The following is a 23,382-nucleotide window of genomic DNA, read 5'->3' as shown; positions in this document are numbered from 1 at the left end:
AGACTTAACAGAATTTCATTGTACTTCAATTTACTAATGGTAAATTGAATAAGCCTACAACTTACATAAAAGTCTGGGGAGATAAATGATTAAGGTTTTAAATAGTTTTAAACAGTTTTTTTATCAAGTTCTATACGCAACAGTAACTGATTTAGTTATCAAATCTTAAAATACGTGAATGTATCTTAGTTAATACTTCAATTCTTCTACATTTTACTGATGAGAATGAAGTTTAAACCAAAAGGCTTTTGCAAAATTTACAGATAAGGTATCAGAAAGCATTTTGCTCTCATCTAATCCCATCTTGTCAGCAGTGCTTGGAGCATTCACCATATAAAAAAGACCCCGATTTCACCATGTTCACTCTCTGAAATTGATTTAATTAATAGCTTACATATGCTGTGGAATTAATGTTTCAAAATGGAGATTTTTTATTCTCCAAAGAAGTGAGAAATTGTAATTAAGAGGTCTCCACATTTCCTTAAGATTTCAATCTTACCAAAATTTATTAAAATCACAAAATCACATTTTATTGTACAAATGAATAACACTAAGTATATAAGATGACCTATAACAACAAATTTTAGCAGTGTTTAAATTCATTAATTCATTAAATTTCTCAATTTACAGTATCTATTTTAAATGAAAATGAACTACATTCACTGAAATTTTGACAAAATTCTGCACTGAATTTGCAGTGCAAACTCTTAGCTATCTTGCAAATCATAACACTTGCACACATGTATATTGATTGCCAGCCTCAACTTGAATGTGTTGCAATTTATTTATTTTCAATGAATACACTTTGCTAAGTGTTTTTCCAATAGAAGAAATGACAGAATAGCAAAAGTCAGTGTGTTCTTTGGATACGTTTAAATGTGGGATAGTAGGAAATCCAAAAAGGCATGGAAGTAAATCATAAGATAAACTTCAAAAAAGGATGGTAGATTTAAAAAGGCAGGCAGTTCAGCAAGACAAATTTCAATCAAATCAAGATTTGCTTGAAGATCTAATTCAATACAGAAAATATTATTAACATAGTTGATGTCAATCAACATTGCTTAATAATCTCTCTTTCATGAACAGATCACAGAGGCAAATGTATTAATTGAGAGCTTTAGTGTCACATCACTGTCTGACTAAAAAATTAAAAAGATAAAAAACAGTGTGGATTGAATAAAAAGGTGTGATTGCTAGGTCTTCCAATTTTTTATTTTTATTTTTGTTGGGAAGATACTTGCTATTTTTAGTGGCTTCCATCAGGATCAGTTTTTGCCTTGGTAGTATTTTCATTTGGATTAACAAGTAAAATTATTTGTGAGAAGTTTGTAATAACAAAGTGGATTTGAATGGTGAATGAAGATGACGACAGGTCATTTGATGCCTTGCAGCTTAATTTTGCATATGTTGTAAACCAGATCACTTGAGAATGAGATGCGTGTATGTTTATACTAACATACAGACTCAGAAGAAAAAGTTCCAATGACATTTAATAAGTTCTGTCCTCAATTCCATAGACAAAATATTTGAAATCAGTGGATTATTATTGTTATTATTATTTTATTTAAATTTTTGCTTCCGCTTCCACTGTAGTAAAATCATGACAGTTTTCTCAATAATCAGTCTTGGATATGCATGTAAACTCAGCATCACTACCCTTACCGATATAAGCATAACCATCCAGGATTAGCATTAGAGAACATTATTTGACTATTCTTCCATAATTGTCATTATATTTTTCCACATTGTGCAAGTACTTTACAAGGGACATTATATAATTCCCTTGCTCAAATCTTCATAATTATGTACCAGCATTAACAACTTAGACTTAAGTAAATACCATACACAAACGTGTGTACATACAACAAAAAATAATATGACAGTGCAGTATAGCTCTACTGGCACCAAACTTGTGGATAAATCAGATGCAATGGTATTTTCAAGATTATCATCACAAATAAAAAGTTATCAACCTTGAATTGCACTTTCAGATATTGCTTTTCTTGAGCAGTGTTGCCTTTCTTTCCATAAAGTTTCCTTCCACGTTATTTGAGCATTTAATTGGTATTTCTTACCAAATTTAACAACATAGTACTATCCTTTGTACACTATGGACTTTCACGGGAGATGTTAAGAACTGAGGACTCCAGGGTATGAGTTGTTTCCAAACTAATTTTCAAAGCACTAAGGATTTCCTCTCTGGCCAAAATATCTTCCTCTCTTTTTTTTTTTCCCTCCCCCCCCGCCCAAAATTAGACAATTTACTGTGTGCTACCTTGGTGGAAAACAGGTTGGCCATGAGCCAACAGTGTGCCCACGTGGCCAAGGTCAATGGCATCCTGGGGTGCAAAAAAAAAGAGCATGAGCAGCAGGTCGAGGGAAGTGATTCTTCCCTCTGTCTGCTCTGCCCAGTGAGGCCACATCTGTAATACTGCGTTCAGTTCTGGACTCCCCACTTCAAAAAAGACAGGGATCTCCTAGAAGGAATCCAGAGGAGTGCCACAAAGATGATAAAGGGCCTGGAGTATCTCCTGTATGAGGAAAGGCTAAGTGACCTGGGTCTGTTCAGTCTAGAGAAAAGAAGACTGAGGGAGATCTGATTAATGTTTATAAATATCTAGAGGGGGGCAGGAGGCAAATGCATATGGCCAGGCTCTCCTTGGTGGTGCATAGCGATATTACAAGTAGCAACAGCCTAAAACTTGAACATAAAAGCTCCACATAAACATGTGGAAGAACTAGTGGTGGTGCATTAGAACAGGTTGCCCAGAGAGGTTGTGGAGTCTCCTTCTATGGAGATATTCAAGACCCATCTGGATGCCTACTGGTCAACCTATGATAGAGTACCTTCTTTCACAGGCGGTTGGATGCAATGATCTTGAGGTCCATTCCAACCCCTGCAATTCTATGACTCTGTAATGATATGCCTCTTCAAGCATAGCTGCTATAAGGACAGGTACCAGTAGATATGGTTGCCTTCAACCAAATGCAGAACACCAAAGAAAAGCAGTGGTAACAATTCAGTAATAAAGAAGGAACAGCTTACTCCTTTCCGAGGATCCAGGCTCACCAAATACTCCAAAGAAGGCAATCTCCTTGTAGAGAAACCATTCCTTTGGGGCTGCCATCCCTTAGATGAGGTTAGAGAAGGATGGACCCAGAGTCTACTCTTTCTGGTCACACAGGTGAATTGCTCACACCAGCGCTTAAAGAGCTGCCCACACCCTTTCACCAGGTGCTCAATCACTGATTCAGGCTATGACCAAACTGTTCCCATACAGCTGTGTTTCAGCAACCCCAGCAGTATTGTTGTTTTCCCACTGTTTTGAGAAATAAAAAAGAGCTATACAATACTGTTTAGTATAATCACCTAACACAAACATCACCAGAAACTGGCCACTATGAAATCAAGATTTATTTATTTAACAAAAAGTTAAGGTAGAATTTATGAATAAATTATTTGTATAGTAAAATCTTAAGCATACAGAACTGACAAACTGAACTCTCTACAACCTGCTTATCTTAAACACCATTCCTACACTATGTTATTATAGCTGGGCCATCACACACTTTAACTCACGTGAAACACTTAAAACTGACCTTGGGCAGAAACAAACAAGTGACATAATTTCTTTTCAAGGCACAGAGATAGCTCTGTTTAATTCCCTGATGAGTTTTAGGTTAAAAAAAAATCCTACAATATCGTATAGCTTAACAAAAGATGCAGAACCACAACATTTCGCATCTTTTCTGCTTCTCTGCTAACAGAAATGTACAGAGATCTGCTAGCTGTGTAGAACAAATGAAAGAAAATGGGCCTCAAAAATGATCATAAAGGAGAGAGTGCTGGCACCATTTCAGCCACTTCACAGCAAAAGTTGATTAATAAAAGCAGCAATTTGTTTGACCCCATGGATAAAACAACTGCAATATTTTATACACGCTAAAGGATGCCAATAACAATGTCTTGGCCAGCTACCAGGTTCTGTGCTTTCTAGACACATCAACTACCTTGTAAACTGTGCCTTCTGAAACATAATAGCATAGGAGAAGTTAAATGTCTTTCAGACATCCCACTGCTGCATTTAGAAAACAAGGCAGCAGCCTCCTACAGCAGTTACTTCATCATAAATGTAGACCACCTCCAATTTTCTTGTGTTATAGAAAGTTACAGCAAAATAGAATCAGCTTGCAACCTTTCTTCTACCAGCTCTGTCAATACATTCTGTCTTAGCAGATCTGACTTTTCCTTCTCATTCTTTAATACAAGAAACTACAGCACCCAGTGGGCACCCAGCTGCTGACAAGCCCATGACAAAGCTACCTCGACACAACGTTTTTCCAGTGAAGATTTACATAGTAATTGTCTTAGCATGTCAAAGTACTCAATTTACAGCAACAAGCTTCAGTCACACCGTGTTTCTGTTCCAATCTAGCCTTGTCTACTGCACCTGATAAAGTAGTGATAACTGATAATTTCTACTGCTGTTTGACAAGGCTGTAAAATTAGCCTGGGTGTGAGCTGATGGAGGGGAAAGTAATCTTTACTTTCACAGCAGTTCTCCGTTGGGAAGCAAGAATGCTTTACTGAGTATGGGACTGAAATGTCACAGCACTGCCTGTTCCCTACTGGAATAAATAAACCTTCTGCAAAAACTTATTACTATGTTCAGAGAAAAAGAAAGATACAATTGTACAGCAGAAATCATTTGTGTTATTGCTGTTAAGTGGACTAACAAAAAAATCAATGCATCTTGAAAACTACGAAGGAAAAGCCTTGCATCTTTTAGGTGGGTTTTCACTCAATAGTGATTTCATAAGATCATAAAGCTGAGTTAGGTGCTTGTTATTTCACATCTGTGTCATTTTGGTCCTTCACAGGCAATTACTCCAAAAACTCTGCATGGCTTCAAAGAAATCAGCGTGTTTACCTCACTTCATTATTCAAACAGAAAGTTTTCTCTAACCAAGGAAAACGAGCATACAAGACAGATGAATCATATGATACAAAGCATGTCTATGTTTGCAAAGCCTTGTTCTACAAGATAACAAAGTTTAAAACTCCATCACTGATGGTAAAATCTTAAGATATATATCTCTGTAATGTGCTTTAAGAAACTTACCTATTTATCCATATATATTAAATTCAGGCTTTGAAAAAATGAATGCATATGGTTATTTTATTCCATCTCAAAATTGCGCACTTAAAGGGAATCTTACATCAGTAGGCATCTTAGTACTGTATTTCAGCTTTAACTTTGCACTTCATCACTTATGAATGTCTATTCCAGCAAGCAATCCGATTTATATAAAAAGTATACATGTATATACACACACACTTTTGTTTTTTTGAGAGAAGATTATAAAGATTATTGGTGCACTCAAAATTCATTCATCACAGCAAGCAAACTTATCTGATTGCTTCTCAGAAGTCATGCAGACCTTAATAGAATCTTCACAAAGCCTCTAATATAAGTCTATGTTTGTCTTCCTGACTGAAGGAAAATGAAGAGGATCAAAGCTCAAGTTTTCATTGTTTCAAAGTGCATTCTTATCACACTGCTTTACTAACAAACTAACCTTTGACATTCAACTACCATTGATCTTCTGTTCCAGAAATTCTAGGTATTCTTTTCCACTTGACTTTGTGCTCCAGAGCTATTCTATAGGCTGCCAAAGGTCAGCCACATCTTTTCCATACTAAACATACTGCAGCTAAATACAAGATTCCAACCACATTCTACTTGACTGAGAATACAATAGTATACTGAGAATCATCTGGAAATTCTCTTTAAGTATCAGAAAGGATGAAACATTAGTGCATATAGAACTCAAAGCACAAAAAACCTGGAATCCATTTTATCCAAAACTCCCTCTTTAACTGTAATGACATCAGAGCAGAGAATTACAGTAACAGTATCTGATTAGTGAGGAAGCACAGAATTGCATGCAATGTTATACTGTAAGATGATGAGCATTACTGCAAGGTATCTTAGAACAACAAGGAAAATGCAAACATTGTACAGGAGGATCTTCCTCTACTGGAAGCAAGAAGCTCAGGACTCAGCACTTTCAGGTTTTCTCAAGCCACTGGATTAAGCTACTCTGATATCATTAAGTTCTTTGTCCCTAATTAGTGAAACAATATAGTGATTGCTGCACTACCCACATTCAAATAAATGTAGAATGCATGCCTTCCTATCTCCAGAATGCTTCAATTATATAAGGAATATATAACTGAAGTTTACAGTAAAGCTTCCAAAAGTTAGTGGATAGACCAGATGAGAAAATGTATTGATGGGTTTAGTGAACAAGAACTAGAGGGTATTTGATGCAGTTAACATCAGGTTGGTCTTAAACACATTATAAAAAGTTCCTGCATTACACAATAATCCATCAGTTGTCTGTCTGTGCAAAAGGCTGCAAGGCCTGCCAGTATTAGGAAATTCACTAATAAACTAAACTAAGCAAGAACAAGCACAGTATACCTGTATAAAGACACTGAGGACTATAGGCTATATGTATCATCCAGAAATCCAATTACCATGGATGCTGAAAGAATCCAAGGAAAACAAACTGGAAGAAGAAGCCAGGCTCACATATTTCTTTCAATATCACCTTTCAATATAGATAAGATAAAGTAATGGGTGAGATACTATTAGGTCCAACTGTTGTCAACAACAAAGTCACAGCCAGTAGGCTGTGAAAAAGCTGCAGTCAGGACTCACAGACCATAAGCATCATAAGTGTGATCAGGAAGTTCTCACGTATGCTACCACATCTTGTGGCCAGGGCAACCTTTGGGAAATTAGAGCTCAGTAAGGCCATTTGTAATCCAATCAGCCACAATAAGGAAGTTGCTTTTTCATTCTAGTCTCACTGCACATTTCCAGTACTTATTTCATGACATACAGCAGCTAATTCTGTTGCTAACAAGAGTGTACCTGCAATTTATGTGAGTTTTTAGCACTAGAGCTGAAATTTCACTTGTTTAGCAGCATGTAAACTTATGTAAGATGACAGACACTTAACCGTATGAAAAAAAATGCCCAGAAATGAAGTGAGAATTGATATCAAAGAACAAGAAAGGTATAGTGAAGCTTTAACTGAAACTATTAAATTGCCAGCAAACACAATCATTGTATTCATCCATTGTCATGGTTTTATGTTTTTTTTGTTTTTGGTTCTCAGTATTCCGCATCAAAACATCATGTAGTGTACTGGGAGTTAAAGTGTTAATGCTCCAATTCCAGGCACCTATCCCTATACATTACAGAAGTCATGGGATCTGGCCCTTCCGGGTGGGGCGGTCTCTTACTGCCTGGCAGTGGGTGCTGGAGGGTGCTTTCCTGGCCATTCCAAGCTTTTCAGGTTTGAATCGGTCTTGGGAACTCTCTCTCTCTCCTATTTTATTTGATTTATTAGTCTCAATTTCAATCAGATTGTATTATATTGTGTTATCTTGCATTCCGATATCATAATTAGTAAAATAAGTTTTCCTCCATAGATTGTTGCCGCTGTTTTTTTGTTTTCCTCCCTTCCTTCCCATTTTGTGGGCTGGGGAGGGGAGGGCAGGGGCCCACCGCCCCCTGTCACGGGTGTAGATTGATCTCATTAACTCCGTGACAGATTTTTGGTGGAGAATGCGGGCAGTTCTGTTTTTTAGCTTTTAGAACGAATCTCTCTCTCTGCTCTTAGAGAGCTTCGTTAGGGAGCATTATCAGTAGTTTAGGTTTCTGTGCTGGAAAACTTGACCTTGAAAGACTAGGCGTGCTGCCAGTGTTCTGGGATATTTGTAAACTTTGAGCACTGCTCAGACTGGGTAGTGCCTTTTTCTTTTTTTTTTTTTTCTTTCCCTTTTTTCCTCCTTCCTCTTGTCAGTTTCAATTCATTAACCCCTTTTTTAATAGACAACAGCAATGAACCCACTTTTCATTGTGGGGGTGTTGAGTAAAGGCTTACAAGCCGTCATGTTACTCTCAACCTATTGGCAAATTATCAAGGCCATAATTACTTGTTGTGGAATTATGTTCATATATAACTACTTAAGGGCATTGACGGAGACACCTGCATGGTACCTGTATGCAGTGTGGTATGGTCTGAATTTTGACATTCACATCCCAGATGGAATGGCTAATTTTACGAACAGCACAATGTTCAGACCAGTCTCCAGACTTCCTTATCGGTTTGTCAGACGGTTTTCAAATCTTGAATTAATACTCATGTTGGGGTGCGTGCTATTGCTTTCCTGGATTACATTCCTTTACAAAGGGAAGGAGTCTCCTCCAGAACAAGAGAGTGCTGACTGGCAGGGAATATGGAGAGGTTTAGGAACGATCTTAAAAGCAAGGGGACCCACAGTGTCATGGGATTTTACGCTTGAACATCTGTGGGATCCTGAGAAACTAAGTCAGTATTTGAGTCAGGGACAGCGCGGCTTACATAACTCTAAGGAGGTACAACTTATTTGGGATTTGGCTTGTGCTTACCGCACCCTATATAATATTATTCTGGAGAGAGAGAGAGAGTTCCCGAGACCGATTCAAACCTGAAAAGCTTGGAATGGCCAGGAAAGCACCCTCCAGCACCCACTGCCAGGCAGTAAGAGACCGCCCCACCCGGAAGGGCCAGATCCCATGACTTCTGTAATGTATAGGGATAGGTGCCTGGAATTGGAGCATTAACACTTTAACTCCCAGTACACTACATGATGTTTTGATGCGGAATACTGAGAACCAAAAACAAAAAAACATAAAACCATGACATCCATGAAATGCAAAGGTCTGGAACTCCAGAACATTCAGTCTTTCTCACTTGAAGTTATATGTGCTTTCCTTGTGAGCTTAAAGTTTTAACCACTGCCACAGCCTTGGCTATCGCAGATGCATAGAACTGGCTGTAGGGTAAATATCCTCCAGTATTCCTTTCCCTATTGTATTTAGATTTCACAGCTATGTTTATTGCAGCTTGCTATTTTCTCAGCAGTATGAGAGACTTTACTGCAATTCAAACCCCACAAGAATGACTTTCCTGCACCTGTATAAACAGCTTGCTTCATTTATTATTATTATTTTTTCTAGTAAACAGACCCTATACTAATAATAAGGCTATCCTTATTGACCTACTCAACACCGTAGCTACTGCTCCTCAACAAAAGGGTGGAGAGGGAATCACAAGTCTTCAGCCCCATTTATAAAAACACACACACGAATCATCCAGAAAGCACCTAGGAATTATTCCATTGGTACTACCAATACATACACTGGAGAGGAACTGACAGAGACAGAGGCCACAAGTTTTCTCAAGTATAAAATATTTCTGATCCTGTTTTTGAGGAGCTACACACTTTGAATGAGATGCCCTGAAGCAATTGCAGAGAGCAATCTGCCGAGGCTTGGAAATGGGGACATTGCCTATCATGTTTTGGCACGCATGACTTTCCACCTTCACTACATTACACAGTGTCTGCTACAAGAAAAAGCAGTCAGTAATAACCTCCAGCTTCATCACTATCCCTCCAGAAGAACAATTTGTGCTTAATCAGCTGCTCTGAGGCCAGATAAGGTTAATATAATACTAATAAACATTTATATAAAGAAAGGCAGCCCTATGTAGAGAAGTCTGAACCAATACTTTTCTGAAGTGGGCTAGTAGATTTTGTGGTTTGTAGGCTGCAGTCAAACTAAGCATAGGAGTAAGCAAGTTAGAAAAAAAAAAGTTGCATCAGCTAGCAAATAGCTGTTCTAAGTCAAGCACACCCAGAGTGCCTCTTCAGCATCCCTGGATAGCAGTGACATCTGCCCTCTGAACAATGAGATGGCACTGAATTATTTATCTACTGACTACTGCAGAGATTACTTGAGTGCCTTTGAGCTAACTTTTACAACTTCTCATGGAGTTTTCCATCATTAAGCTTAAAAAAAGAAAAGCAGAGAAGCCAGCTTCTCATCTGGAGGGAATGGAGCTGCAGAAGAAGGAATGAGTCTGGAGGGCAGAAGCCACTTAACATCAACCAGCATGTTAGAGGATTCAGATATTAAACACTGAATGATTATAGAACTATAACACCAGCCTTGGATTTTTAAAATGTATTTTTCTCCCATATGAGTCTACTAATCCTATGTTGTCATGTTTTTATGATTTTTGGTTATAGGCATTCCTATAACATCATGTTATTCCATAGAATCATGTAGTACACTAGGAGTTAAAGAGTTTATGCAAAATTTACTAAAACATAACTAAGGAATAACAGTAACTCCACAACTATTCTAAAGACCCCCCCAAAAAAAACCCCAAAAAAACACAAATAAAGCAGAACACAAAAGCAAACAAGTCTACACATCCACAGCTAAACAAAAAAACTTAAGACGTCTCCCTGCATATATATATATATTTTTAGCTTCATTTAAAAATAGAAGGGACAGCAACCTTACTGCATTCAAATATTTTGAAATAGAACCATTCAGGCATTCTCTCAGCTTCTATTGCTGATAAGGAGTTGAAGAGCTTCAGTTATGCAGAACAAGTATGGAGAAATATATGGTGTTGTTTTTTTGTTTTGTTTTGTTTGTTTGTTTGTTTAAATTATGAAAACAGAAAAACCTCATTAGTTAGTGTTAAGGAGACAGAAGATATTCCATTTTTTATTTCCAAAGAAAGGTATGTTAAGGCTGCATCTTTTCAGAGGCCTGTAAGAAATATAACATCTAAGATCAACAAACATTGCTTGAGCTTTGAGAGGGAGCCTGCTGGCTACCACTGCCCCCCCATACAGCAAGAACCACGCAACACTTAGAAACACTGACTTCAGACCATGCCTGCTGAAAACAAATGTCACAGAAATCAGAGTGGGCATCCTTAGTATAAATTATTTAGGGTATCAGTACAAAATGGATCTATCTATAGCTCTGGAAACCTAAAAAGGATGAGATTTCTGGTAATAGATTATTCAGGCAAGCCAACAAGGAATTGTACATCTCTGCATGAACAAGTATAAAGAAGGGTTTTACAAACCACAGATACAAGGATTGCTGTTGGAATAAACCTATGTGAACACACCTACAACATGGAAGATATTGAATCATAATGCTTACAGTTTATTGACAACCAGAATCAACTTAAATTCTTTTCATTCAAGAATGAATAGCTAAACAATTACATGCTCTGCTTTATGAGGAATTAAGAGTTTCAAACAGAGTATATACCACAAGTGATATTCACTATTTAGGCTATGTGATTGCAATCATTCCCCCAAGCTTCATCAGAATTCTATTTTGAATATTATTCAAACATGAACCAGATTTGGTTTTATTTGAACAAAACCAGTAAATACAGATTATTTCAAAATGCAGAGAAGAATTAATGGTAACTGTTAAACAATTCAACAGCAGTTTTCATTTCCAACAGAAAATGATCCCAATCTTATCTGCTGTCTTAAGGAAGTTTGTTGTATTCCAGGCTAAAGCAAGTGGCATAGGCCAGCAAAAAAACCAAACAGCCTCCTGTTCTGTTGGGTTTTGAAATATTTTTACTCTAGTACAGAATTTTAACTTTAAATAGTAATTCCATGGCCAACTCTAAATGTTTCCCAGAACTCAACTGTTGCCTTCAACTTTAGGTGACAAGCAGTCTTATTGTCACTAAACACATCCTGAAATCCCAGTGAATTGAGATGGCATTTCTGTTTCAGATTTTCTCTTGGAACAATAATAAAACAACAACAACAACAAACAAAGACCACATACTTAAATCCCATTTTTCTACACTCTGAACAATAGCCTTAAAGCTATATACTTTTTCCAGATGTTATGGCAGGATGATTATCTTGATTTATCCATTGACTATCTCCTGCAACAATTCAGGCATTCCAAGGCAAAAGAAGTTTTTCTTACCAGACACGACTTTTCCTTCAATATAAACATCTAAGATTTCCCTAATCTGCTGTTATATAGAAAACAAAACTGGCCCCTTTCCAAACTCAGTTTCTGCATGGAATTTGCAAGGGAAAACCAAAGACCATATATGAAGAACAAACAAAATCTGTCCCTATTCAGATACACTTTGCACTGATCTGTCTTGCAAGCCCTGTTTCTATAGGTAAACAAAAACAGCTCAGTAAGGTTGGCTTTTACTTAAGGCTGGGTGCTGATGGTGGACAAAGAACAGAGGATTAGTTAACGTAACACTGTGAACATCTACTTCCATGAAACTGATACAGAAATAAGACATGAAAGAGCACATAGAAATGGCAGAAATATTGTTCAAGTGCAGCTAGCAGAGAAAAAATTGATATGGGAGATAATAGAAGAATGCAACAGAAACATATAAAGGACTCAGGAAAGTTGTCAAAGCGGCCTTAAAATAGAACTTAACTGTTTCATTCCTCTAGAGATTTTTACAGCGAATACATTTTCATTTCTTAAAAAGGAAAGGAGCATCCATCTCAATACATCTTTCTGACGCACTCTAAATATGTCACACTTAAAATAAATAAGCAAGAATACTATTTAAAAACCCACAACAAAAATGAGAAACTGAGTTTCTCAGAGCCCAAACATCTAACTACTTGCTTGGTTCCCCTTACCAAAAGACATATTTTGCAAATCCTGATCCCAGTTTCCAGAGAACAAGAAGAAAGTTCATTTGGGTTAAAAAAAGCAGGTTATCTATCTCTATCTCTGCATACTAAGAATCTAGTATTCTGAAAGAGGTGGGACTTGAAATTTATTTGGTTCAAGAATTTGTAGTAATGTAAGTTTACTGGAGAGATTTCAGAAATACTGTAACTACTACAGCTGTTTAAATATATTTTGGTCTTAATTGCAAAATTCATTACTCAGTTTTTATTCCATTCATGAAGGCTTGCAGTTTTTCTTTTGAAGTTTCTCTAAGACAGCAAGAAAACTATTTGATTTGTTTTTTTTTAAACCATATTCTAACTTGTTTCAAGGAGTAACCACTAGAAGCACCGAGCCTACTTTTGCCACTTCATTATACTTCTTAGTATGCAAGCTATGCACAGAAATATGCCTTACAAGATGATGAAGTCAACTAACTAGTGGACAGTTTATGTTACAAGTGATTAATATAAGGAAAGTAATGTGGACACAACAAGTCAGTTCACTCAGGACACTACAATAACATCCATCACACAAGATTTCTTGAAAGTCATAGGAACCTAGCTGAATTGGAACATGAAAGTGATGCCTTCAGGATTCAAGTTTCCCAAGTGAGACACTCAAGTGAACCCAATGACAGACAGGGCTAGGTTCCAGGGCTAGAAGAGGAGGGGGGCACAGTGAAAGGCTGGCACAGCACCAACATGCTTCTACCACATCACTTCTGAGATCACATTATTCACTTCGCTCCTGGGGACACATGGGGAAATGTCAATTACTGTGCAGATAGTAGCAAGTGAGAAACAAATTATCAGAAGATTAGCTTGCAAACACATACAGAGAGCATAGACATGCCACCTCTCCTTTGTATTTAATAATTGTCTTCTGCAATTTTACTAATAGAGCATGGAAGAAGAAGATGCAATGGTATTTCTCTCCCTCTCCCCGCCCCATCAAGATCTCAAGCTTTTTATATAACAAAACCAGCACAAATTTTTTGGAGACACTGGTCCAAAAATGTAACCAATAAGGGTTTATGCAACTTCTAAGTCTGTCACCAAAGCTCTGCAACTATTAACAGGAGAGAACCTGAATAAAGTTTTCTAAATGTGAAATATTTTTTTATCTCTACCGAAGAAGTCACTACCCAGGAATATCATTAAATCATTTAGTAACAAGAAGTGGTCTTCTATAGTCTCAGTATGTAAATAATAAGATGGGAAGCTGGTTTAAAAGACAGAGAATATGATCTAAATATAGTCAAAAATTTACTATTTCCTATTTAATGAAACTGGACTTTGTTGGCTGAGCTCTCCTATTTCACTTCCCAAGATAGCAGCTTATTTAGATATATTCAAAGAGAAAAACCTTAGAGTGAAATAGTCCATGGGACAATTTACATACTTAGGATGTCGGATGTCTGGCAGAGATCGCTCCAGTGCTATATTGTTGCTAACAAATATGTTGAAGCCATTTTCTCTATAAGCTGAATCATCATGGTCTTCCTCTGTCAAAGGATACGGTTTTCCATGTTCACCTTTCCCTACAATGAAACAAAACAATTATTTGTCTCAAACTGGTAGCACAGGATGGACTACAAAGACAAAAATAACAGTTCAATTAATATATTGGCTCTGGAACATATCTAATTAACTTCTTTCAACATCTTTATTGATAAACACAGTACATAAAGAATAAAATCTGTTGAGATGTTCCTAAGTTAGCTTTGCATAGGGTTCAGAACGGGTGCTGCAGAAGAGGCACAGAGCTGCCCTCAAAAACCTTCCAGCACAGAGCTCAATCTCTCTCCAGTGTGCAGGACTGGAGCATAGGGATGACAAATTTCTTACTCCTAGATAAACATCAGAACAAAACTTATGCCATCTCTGCTTCTGGAGCAGAATTTATTTTCCTTGGCCCTGTTTCCTCAGATTGGAGTTGGCAGGTAAGTAAAACTTTATTTTGCAGTTAAGGGAAAAGAGCTTTTAATCTATTTCTTACTCTTCATCACAATTATTTATTTTTTTTCACAGTTCCATGGGCCCCTTTTTTTTTTTCCTTCTTCTGTTGCTTCAAAAACCTAATAGCCTAATAGAACACTTATTTAAATTGGAAGAAAAAAACAAACCAAAACTGTGTTCTTTTCACCTCATAAAAAGTCTCAAAGATCTTCCTCTGTTAATTTTATGGAATTCTCAATTACATATCTGCAATTCTATAAGTAAAACAAAACTTTCACACAACAAACTAGATTTGCTAATGATATTGAGACAATGCTGAGACAATTGTTGGACTCTCAAGTATAGGCAGAACAGTGAGATTAAACCTCTCTTCAACAATACTTCAAACACAGTTTCAGAGAAAACTAGTTTTGAGTTGTGTCTCCCTTGGTACTTGGGCACAAATCTCAATTGTGACAAGCATCTCTGCTTGAAAAATGAAGGGTTTGTCTACTAAAATTATCCATAGTTTCTAGTGGTAGTTACCTTATTTTGTTAAATAAACTTTAAAATAAATCCATTTCAGCACAGGAGAGCACAATACCTGCATTTTACCTGGCTAAGATTTCTACAGTGAAATAACTAACTAATAAAGCAATACTCCTAATACTCCAAATACAAACACGTAAAGCAGGTAGAAGAACAAACATTAGAAGTCCCTCTCAGTTTACCCAGGTTGCTTCCTTTCAGAGATACAGTCATCTTAAAGCCATTTTAACTGTAAAAATTCAGTTTGTAGATCAAGCTAAACAAAGTGTTTTTGCTTCAGAATCCACTTTTCACAGTATAATTTTGAACGAAGGGATGGTTTTCAACAAACTGTTTTTGACTGATATGAGAAAATGGAGCACTCAGTTATGTGCTTTAGCAGACAAAACACTTCCCTACACACACTATTTCCAAATACAGCTTCAACATTAAGGTTTAGGGCATGCAACATTCCAGAACAAACAGTAATGAAACCAAATGTTTTGCTCTGGGCTCCTTAAACAGCCTTGTACTGCAAGGGACCAGCCAGATGTCCTCAGTGCTTCTAGTGTCTTCACACTGTCGATTTAGTTTCCGAAAGTGGTCACTTCAGTTCCCTAAAGAAACCAGATGCTAGTTCCCTGGCAAAGGATGGGCTTTCTATTCCAGCTTTTTGTTCCCAAGTTAATTCTCATCAACTCACTTGGCTTAGTATCTACCTCAGGCAACTATACCTTTCTGTCTTCCAGTGAGAGAGTAGAGAATAAACAATAACACTTGAGAGAAAATGAAAACATGAAAGTCTTTTTCTTTTCAACTATTTTCTTATCCTCTTCATTCTTACAGAGGACACAGCTCTTCATGCCTACTCATGGTCTCAAGAAGATATGCGTTCCTTTACATCTCATTGATCAGCTTATAACCTCTCCGTTCTTCTCTCTCAGTGCACCCTCATAAGAAAATAGCTTCTCTCACTTGACATCTTTTTAGAAAATTAATCTGCTTCCCAGCTAGATTTGGTAAGTGACCATGGCCACTTCATCTGGTCCTCAGCTGATCAGGAGGAGCTGCGGGAGGGGATGAAAAGGAAAGCAAGGCAAGCTGGGAGAAACAGTCAGCAGTATCCTTAAAGCTTATGGATCTCTGTCAATGGTCTAAGAATTTCAAACTGCACGCATAAAAATGTTTAAAACAGGCCATACAATCAAAGATGGTGTAGTTGGTCATTTTCAGAATTTTTTTCAGATAAAATATTCTTTTTATCCCAAATCTTGCACAAACATGTACAATTTCACTCTATGTCTTAATGAAAACAATCGGTATTACTTACAAGGGGGAAAAAGTACATTCTGAAATGCTCTTTGGTTATGCTGTTTCTTTACTAACAGGTATTTTGTCATTTTTATTTTAAGGCATCTCTGAGATACGTAAAACTAATGTGATTTTTTAATGATTTCATACTTAACATGGGCAGGAACTACAATATTTCAGAATGTTACTCAGAATTCAATTATATCAGATCTGTTTCGTGGCACAGTGACAATAAGCTACTGCAATTCAAACCCTGAGACAGACGTCTTAGCCCCAAGTATTTGACCCCTTGCAATATATAGATTGCTTTTGCACGTATACAGGAACTTGGGTCATAAGGTACACTAGAAGTTGTGAAGCATGACTACTCCTTGACACTAAAATATATGCCTAGAGGCACTTGGGCTTTTAATAATCCAGTGGATATTTCTCCCAGCTTTTACTTGCCTTCTTATCTTTCAGCTGCTCCTGATTAACTACAGCCAAGACAGTCACCTCCCAGCTCCTACTACACACCAGTTGGTTAATTTTTCTAAAAGAGCCCTGGTTAAAAAGAGGTGATTTCTAATGGCTGGACTTGAAGAAGAGAAAGAAAGTGCTTGGAAGCTGAATATAAAAAAAAATATTATAAAATGAGGATTACTTTTGGAGAATCAGTAGGCCTGAATGGTTTTCTCTGTGCAGCGACTTGCCATATATGAGTCTTCCCAGCATTACAATTACCGTAAGCATATTAAATTCTCTTCCATCATTTACCTGCCTTCCTAGATTACTGAAGGCAGTTGCCTTCAATGCAAACTGGTTTGGAGATGAACTATCCCAAAGTCTACTTAAAATGCCAGAGTCAAAAGGGAAAAAAAAACACAGTATGAGAAGAGTAACATTCTGGTGAAAAAGAGAACCAGGAGGTTTACTGTGCAAGCTACAGAATGATACTTTCAAACTACCGACAGAGTGAGACAAGCCGTCTTATGCTGGTTGTTCTGCCTTAAAGTAAAACAGCAATTCACTATGGCCATCATGGCTATAAACTAGTGTAGGGAACAGAAAGGGAAACAGGCCCTAATGCAGCAAACAAGCCAGCCCTAAGACTTGCTCCTAACCCTGTCTGAGGCTGGTTTACAATTGCAGCACAAATAACCCCAGGACTTCGTGTTCATTTACTCAGATCTTGGTTTTTCAAAAGGTGAAGGAAGGAGGGGAAGAATCCTGAAGAACCAGAATTGTCTATGCACATGTGTATTCATCCTGGGCCCCAAACTCTCTCATAGTGGAGCAGCAGGCTCCACTATGGGGCACAAGAAGAATCTGAATATGAACAGTGCTGTTAATTCATGAAGCACTCTCTAAACTTACTGACTGCAGAGTTCTTACACCTTGATTTTAACTTTTAGCTCGTTACTCAGTGTAAACAACACTTGGAAAATATGCTAGATTTTTTTTTATATACCACGTTACTTTTGAAGGTGACATCTCTACAATACTTAAATGTTAAATTTAATATATACTTTTTAAAATTTAATACACCACCACAAAAATCTCATCCAATGACTGTCAAATAAACAGAGTAAAGTAAGATAATCTAGACATCCAGAGAAAGTACTGACTTGGTCAAATACCAGATGTTCAGGAATTTTTTAGCTCCAGTCAGGGTTATTACTGTCCCCTAGGAAATAACACACTCTATACCTAGCACTAATGAATTTACATTTTATGCTTGATAGCTTGGGATAATTGATAGTTTAAGAAAGCCTCAGTTAAAGCATCTACTGTTTATATTAAATACAGATGCAACAGAAGGAGAACAAGCCTTATTTTTCAGCAGATGGCGTTAAGGGAAGCTTAGGATGAGACAAGAAAATCAGAAACATTCTGTATCCTCAGCGCAAATGTGTAATAGCAGAGTAATGTCTCTGGATCAGCCAGGCGTGATAATTATGAAGAGAACAGGGGTACTGCTGGCAAAATGTATCATCTGGAAATCAGTTTGAATATGTAACAAAAGCGAAGTTCAGTATAGCTTCAGCACGCAGTGGATAAGAGACCTTGCTTGAAAAAATTAACAATAAAAAAGCACATTACAACAGTTTCTGTGGTTTCTTGTTTTTTTTCTGTTTATTTTCAGATGAACATTATTTATAACTCAGTTGGTATGCTAGAAAAAAATGGTTTTGCCAGATGAGTTAAAGGAAGTTAAGATATTGCTTGGCATCTTAACAGAGGAAAGTAGGTGGGCAAACAGCACAGCCCACTCAGTGTACTGTGTACAAATCTGAACTATCCACTGTTTATATCCACTGCTATCAGTTCACTCAGGCTAAGTGTCTTAGTCACACCAAGTAAAGGCCACAATTCATGAAGAGCATGTTTTAATATAGAAATGTCCAAGCATGATATTTGTAATTAGGAATGAGAATTTTCCGCATGCTAAATGCTTTACTATATAAGATTTCATTTTAATACATTAACATAAAAATAAGTTTACAGTATATTCTACTATTTTGTATAATATTAAGTCTTTAAATCAATCTGAAGATTTTTTTTTTTAACATTATTTCTGAATTTTCCTAATGCATTGTTTGATTTTTTTTTTGTTTGTTTGTTTTTTTTTTTTACTTTGGAAAAAGAATCTGCATAGAAAAATGAGTCAAAATTGTTTTAGGCATATACTTCGAAAGCACAGCTTTGTACAATATATATATTCCATCTTTTTCTGTGAAGAGTTCACTTTATTTCAGTTAATAAGTATAACAGATAGTCCATTTTGAACTTGTACTGCTATCATATTCTACCTTTTGGGAGGAAAGTGAATCGCCATTTAAAGACTAATGAAATAATCTTATTTATTTTAAAGGCTTTTTTACATCATTCCTCCTCACAGATGGGGGCACAGTGTGAAGCACATCTGTTAAAATTCTGGTTAAATAATCTCGAAATGAGAGGTGATTTCATAAGCGTACAAAATAGGATTTCTTTTTTTGACAGTAAATGTCTCATCTACTCCTAGAGCATTTACATTTAGTAGAATTTTCAGCCTGTCCACAAATTTCTGTATTTTGAAATCTAGAGAAGACATTTGTGTGGACTTTTTTTTAATTATGTAAAAGTAGTTCATGACTCAAGTCTAGTTCAGACTAGATCTTGGGGAAAAAAAAAATAAAAAAGAAAGCTACTTCATCAAATCACTTTGTTTCATGCTATAGAAGGCTCTGCTTGCTTTGAAAAAACGCTCTTGTGGTTTTACACATTAACATTCATTTCCACTAAAAAGCATTTCAGGTCAAGAAATGGATAAAGGAAATAGTCCACTAACATGTTAAGAGTAAGAAATTAAAACGGTACACAGCTCCCATGAAAGTAACTGCCTTTGCATGAAATAGAAAATGATGTATTTTTTTCTAACCAGAAGAGTAGTGAAGCAATGGGAGATGCAGCCAGGGGAATGGTGGAAGTCATAAATGGTGAAGAAAAGAACAATGCTGTGCCTCAGAGAGATCACCGATACAACTTTGACCACTGAGTGAGGTTGGTCCCAATATTAAATTACTATGAACTCTATGAAATGTAGGAGAAGGACTGGACATAAGTTGCTGGAGTTATATATTTTTTTTTCCTCAAACTCAACAAAACTTGCATAAGAAATGGAAACGTATTTACCACAATTCTCTTCTACTTTTCTCAGACTTAAGTGTACCCCATAGCTGTACAACTTCACGAGTTTAAATTACAGGAAAGCAATTTGATTGATTTTTTCATCAATGAAAATGGGATTAAAAATGTCTATTTGTTTTATGTTCTTGGCTACTCTATCTGGTAACAGCTTGGAAAACCACTGCACTAAGATTTATAACGCTGAATTATTTATTACATAACTCTGTCAAATTCAGATGCAATATAAAAGGCTTTTCCTTAGCGTTATAGATACAGTTATAATCAAATCTTACTTATGCAATTGGGAAAAACAAAATCCCTGCCATCTAAATCATGAGCAATACATTTTTCAGGCAAGAATAAATCATTTATTTGTAAATATATAACAAAATTTATTTACTACTGTTTCAAGATTAGACCAATATAGAAAACAAACAAAAATTCACTCCAGTTTTCTGGTAGAAAACATTCAAGTCCCAACTATTTTATTATCATTCGATGCCAGTAGCATTTGATTTCTTTTCAAGGACCCTGCAAGTCCTCAGTAAGTGGTTTGGAAAAATTATTGGGCATGAATATAAGGCCTTGTGCTTTCATCACTGCTTTTTACAGTAACATGATGGTCGGCAGGAGAAACATGAACTAAATTGCCTCTCTTTGGGAATGGCTTTATGCAAATAGCATTGGTTGAAAGAAAAAGACAAAGCTTCACGTTTTATCATTTAGTTGCCTGCTCACTTCTGCAATTGGGGAAAAAAAAAAAAAAACCATAACCAAAAACCACCCAAAAAACACAGAATAGGGATGAATATGTTCCTCAAAGTTTTGAGAGCATGGCCATATCATATTGTAGTTGCATCTTTAAAGTACTGTTTGCTTAACACTAGCATGAGATAAAAATGAAGAGAGTCTATTGCTAATGTAGAAATCAGATACATGCTTATGGCGATGATGCATTTCCCCATTCAACAAAAAGAAATTCCACACAATATGATAAAGAGCATTTCCTTAAGAGGAGATCCGAGATACAAGTGAGAACCTCTGAAATAGACTTATGTTACATATGTAGTCTTACTATGTTTGAAAAGCATTAGTGCTTAAAAAAAAAAAAGCCTATTGAAGTGAAAAACTACAGCTTTTTAACTGCATTAGACATAACTTTCATATTTCCATAGAACATCCGGGCTGAGGCTGTCTCTTCACGTTAATCTAAAAATTGTAACTTCTGTGTCAGAATGCAAGAAAAAAAAAAAAAGGCTTGAGATTTTAAGATGCCATGAATCAAGAGAAGCATATTAACAGTATTCTGCGCTATGGGAATAGCTTTGTGTGCTCAAACAGGAACTGCTGCCAGAGGACACAATGGTTTGGTGGGCATCTAAAAGTTAAGAAAAGCAGTGGCAGCAGTGAAGGGAAGTAAAGCAAAGGCTGGCAAAGCAGCAGAAGCTCCAGGTCACTTTGCCAAGGCTCTGGCAACTTGAATCTGCTTGTGTCCTACAAAGTCCTACAAAGACCAACCCCAGCAAGTAAGGGGGACTTTAATACAGAAGTGATGAACAATCAGCTGCCCTGGCTGCTTTCTTGCCAAATTTGGCTGCAAAATAACCGTCGCTATACTTAAGGAACTCATTATTTGTTTATCTTTAATAAAGTACTGTTTGCTGAGCCAATCAATTTGCAGGAAGAGAAAATGAGCTCCGTGCTCATGAGTTTAGCTCTCATAGGTATCCAGGCACTCCACTGGATATTGCTCTGAATTTCAGCCTGGCACCTGCTGCTGATGTTTGAATCCTAGCAGAAAAGGCACATTACACAGCTAAGCAGAGATGGATTTTTCCAACTGTTATGATAGCATTTATATTACTTTTTTTTTTTTTTTTTCTTATTTTACATCCAGACAGTGTGCTGCATCTTAAATATGTGCATGTTCTCAGTCAATAATTAATTCCAAAATCTTGTGGACTATACTTTCTGGACTATTAGGTTAATATGTCCCTTGCCTTTTTCATTCCTTTGTAACATAAAAAAAATGCCACCTCTGAAGTTTCAACATGCATTGCTGAGCAAAAATGTAGTACATGGGGGCAGGAAATTGCTTCCAAATAAGTCATGAGGTTAGCCTGTGGCACTGTCATATTTCAGCAAACAGAAAGCTAGATGAACTCTGAAAAGTAAACTGTCTGAATATTTGAACAAATACTTTATAAGAATAAACATGTTTTAAAAAATCTACATCTTGTAATGCTTGCTTCAAATACTGCAATGGTTTGATAAGCAGAAAGAACCCCTGTACCCTTTTTCCCCACTTTAATAAAACTAGATTTAAAAAAAGGAAGGAAAAAAAAAAAAGAATACACCATTTGATATGTCCAGTGTATTTAGAAAGCCACTGTTTACTATGCAAAATAAGCAGCAACACATGCTGTTTTGATATGAACTGCTCAATCACTACAGCAGAGCAGCAATATCCACAGCAGCATTCTGCAGGCTGAGCTGTATCTAGTCACAACCCTGTAGCCAAGGGATGCACAGTCATCTTCTCTTTAGTCTAACTAGTTATGACCAAATGCCACAGGAATGTGTTTTTCATTTAATATTGGGACAGACTGGCCGTAAACCATTAATCAGAGCCAAACCTTGTAAGACCTGAATGAGCAAGCATGTGAGAAAGAGAGATCAGCCATAAAAAGGCTTCACAAGGTAAACATTCTGCAGGTAATCTGGTTGTTTCAGTGCTTAGATAAATTAATTCATATAAAACTGTTTCAAGAATAGTATCCTAATTGTCTCTAGTGCCAGGAGATTTTCTATAATTAGTGTGTGCTTGTGCAGATCTCTTAATGCAAAGTTACACTTGCACAGGCAGTTTTAGGAAAATACTGAAATACAGAATGATAGGCTTTGAACAGCTATAACTAACACAGGACATTTCTATCCCCCTTTTTCCTTCATTCTAAAATATATCATTAAGCATGTGCTGTTCAGTGCATTCCATCACAGAATAACAACAGGATGTGCCACAGAACAACTATTATTAGGAGTTCTTTCATTTATTTTTATTTTCCTCAGAAAATAAAAATCAGTCTAAAGTAGTTCTAGAAGGTGGTTCCATGGCTATGGAATAGCCTGTTAAAAATGAGTTTAGATATGCATGAGTCCATAGTGTGCAATAAAAGCGCTACCCCACGGTGTGTATCCCATGGCAAAAAAATTACATGAGCTGTCACAGCTTCCAGCAAATTTAGATTCAGCCTGCAAGACCTCTACCAGAAAAAGAGTCTGTAACCATTCTTAAATATGGAGGTATTAAAAGCTCACAGCTGAAATCTAAGGCA

General features: G+C 36.7%; 1 protein-coding gene across 2 annotated transcripts in view; it reads right to left on the bottom strand.

Annotated features, from left to right (window-relative positions):
- GALNTL6 (polypeptide N-acetylgalactosaminyltransferase like 6) overlaps positions 1–23,382 on the bottom strand; it is a 430,337-nt gene that overhangs the window by 244,931 nt on the left and 162,024 nt on the right. For both annotated transcript variants that reach the window (XM_085222467.1, XM_085222466.1), the window contains exon 3: positions 14,022–14,160. In XM_085222467.1, the coding sequence (XP_085078593.1) occupies positions 14,022–14,160 (139 nt within the window). The remainder of the gene's footprint in view (positions 1–14,021; positions 14,161–23,382) is intronic.

This window comes from Meleagris gallopavo, chromosome 4 (assembly GCF_905368555.1).
Source record: "Meleagris gallopavo chromosome 4, MGAL_WU_HG_1.1, whole genome shotgun sequence".
Taxonomy (NCBI): Eukaryota; Metazoa; Chordata; class Aves; order Galliformes; family Phasianidae; genus Meleagris; species Meleagris gallopavo.
Note: the sequence above shows the minus strand (reverse complement) of the source record. Positions and strands in the feature narration are given on the sequence as shown.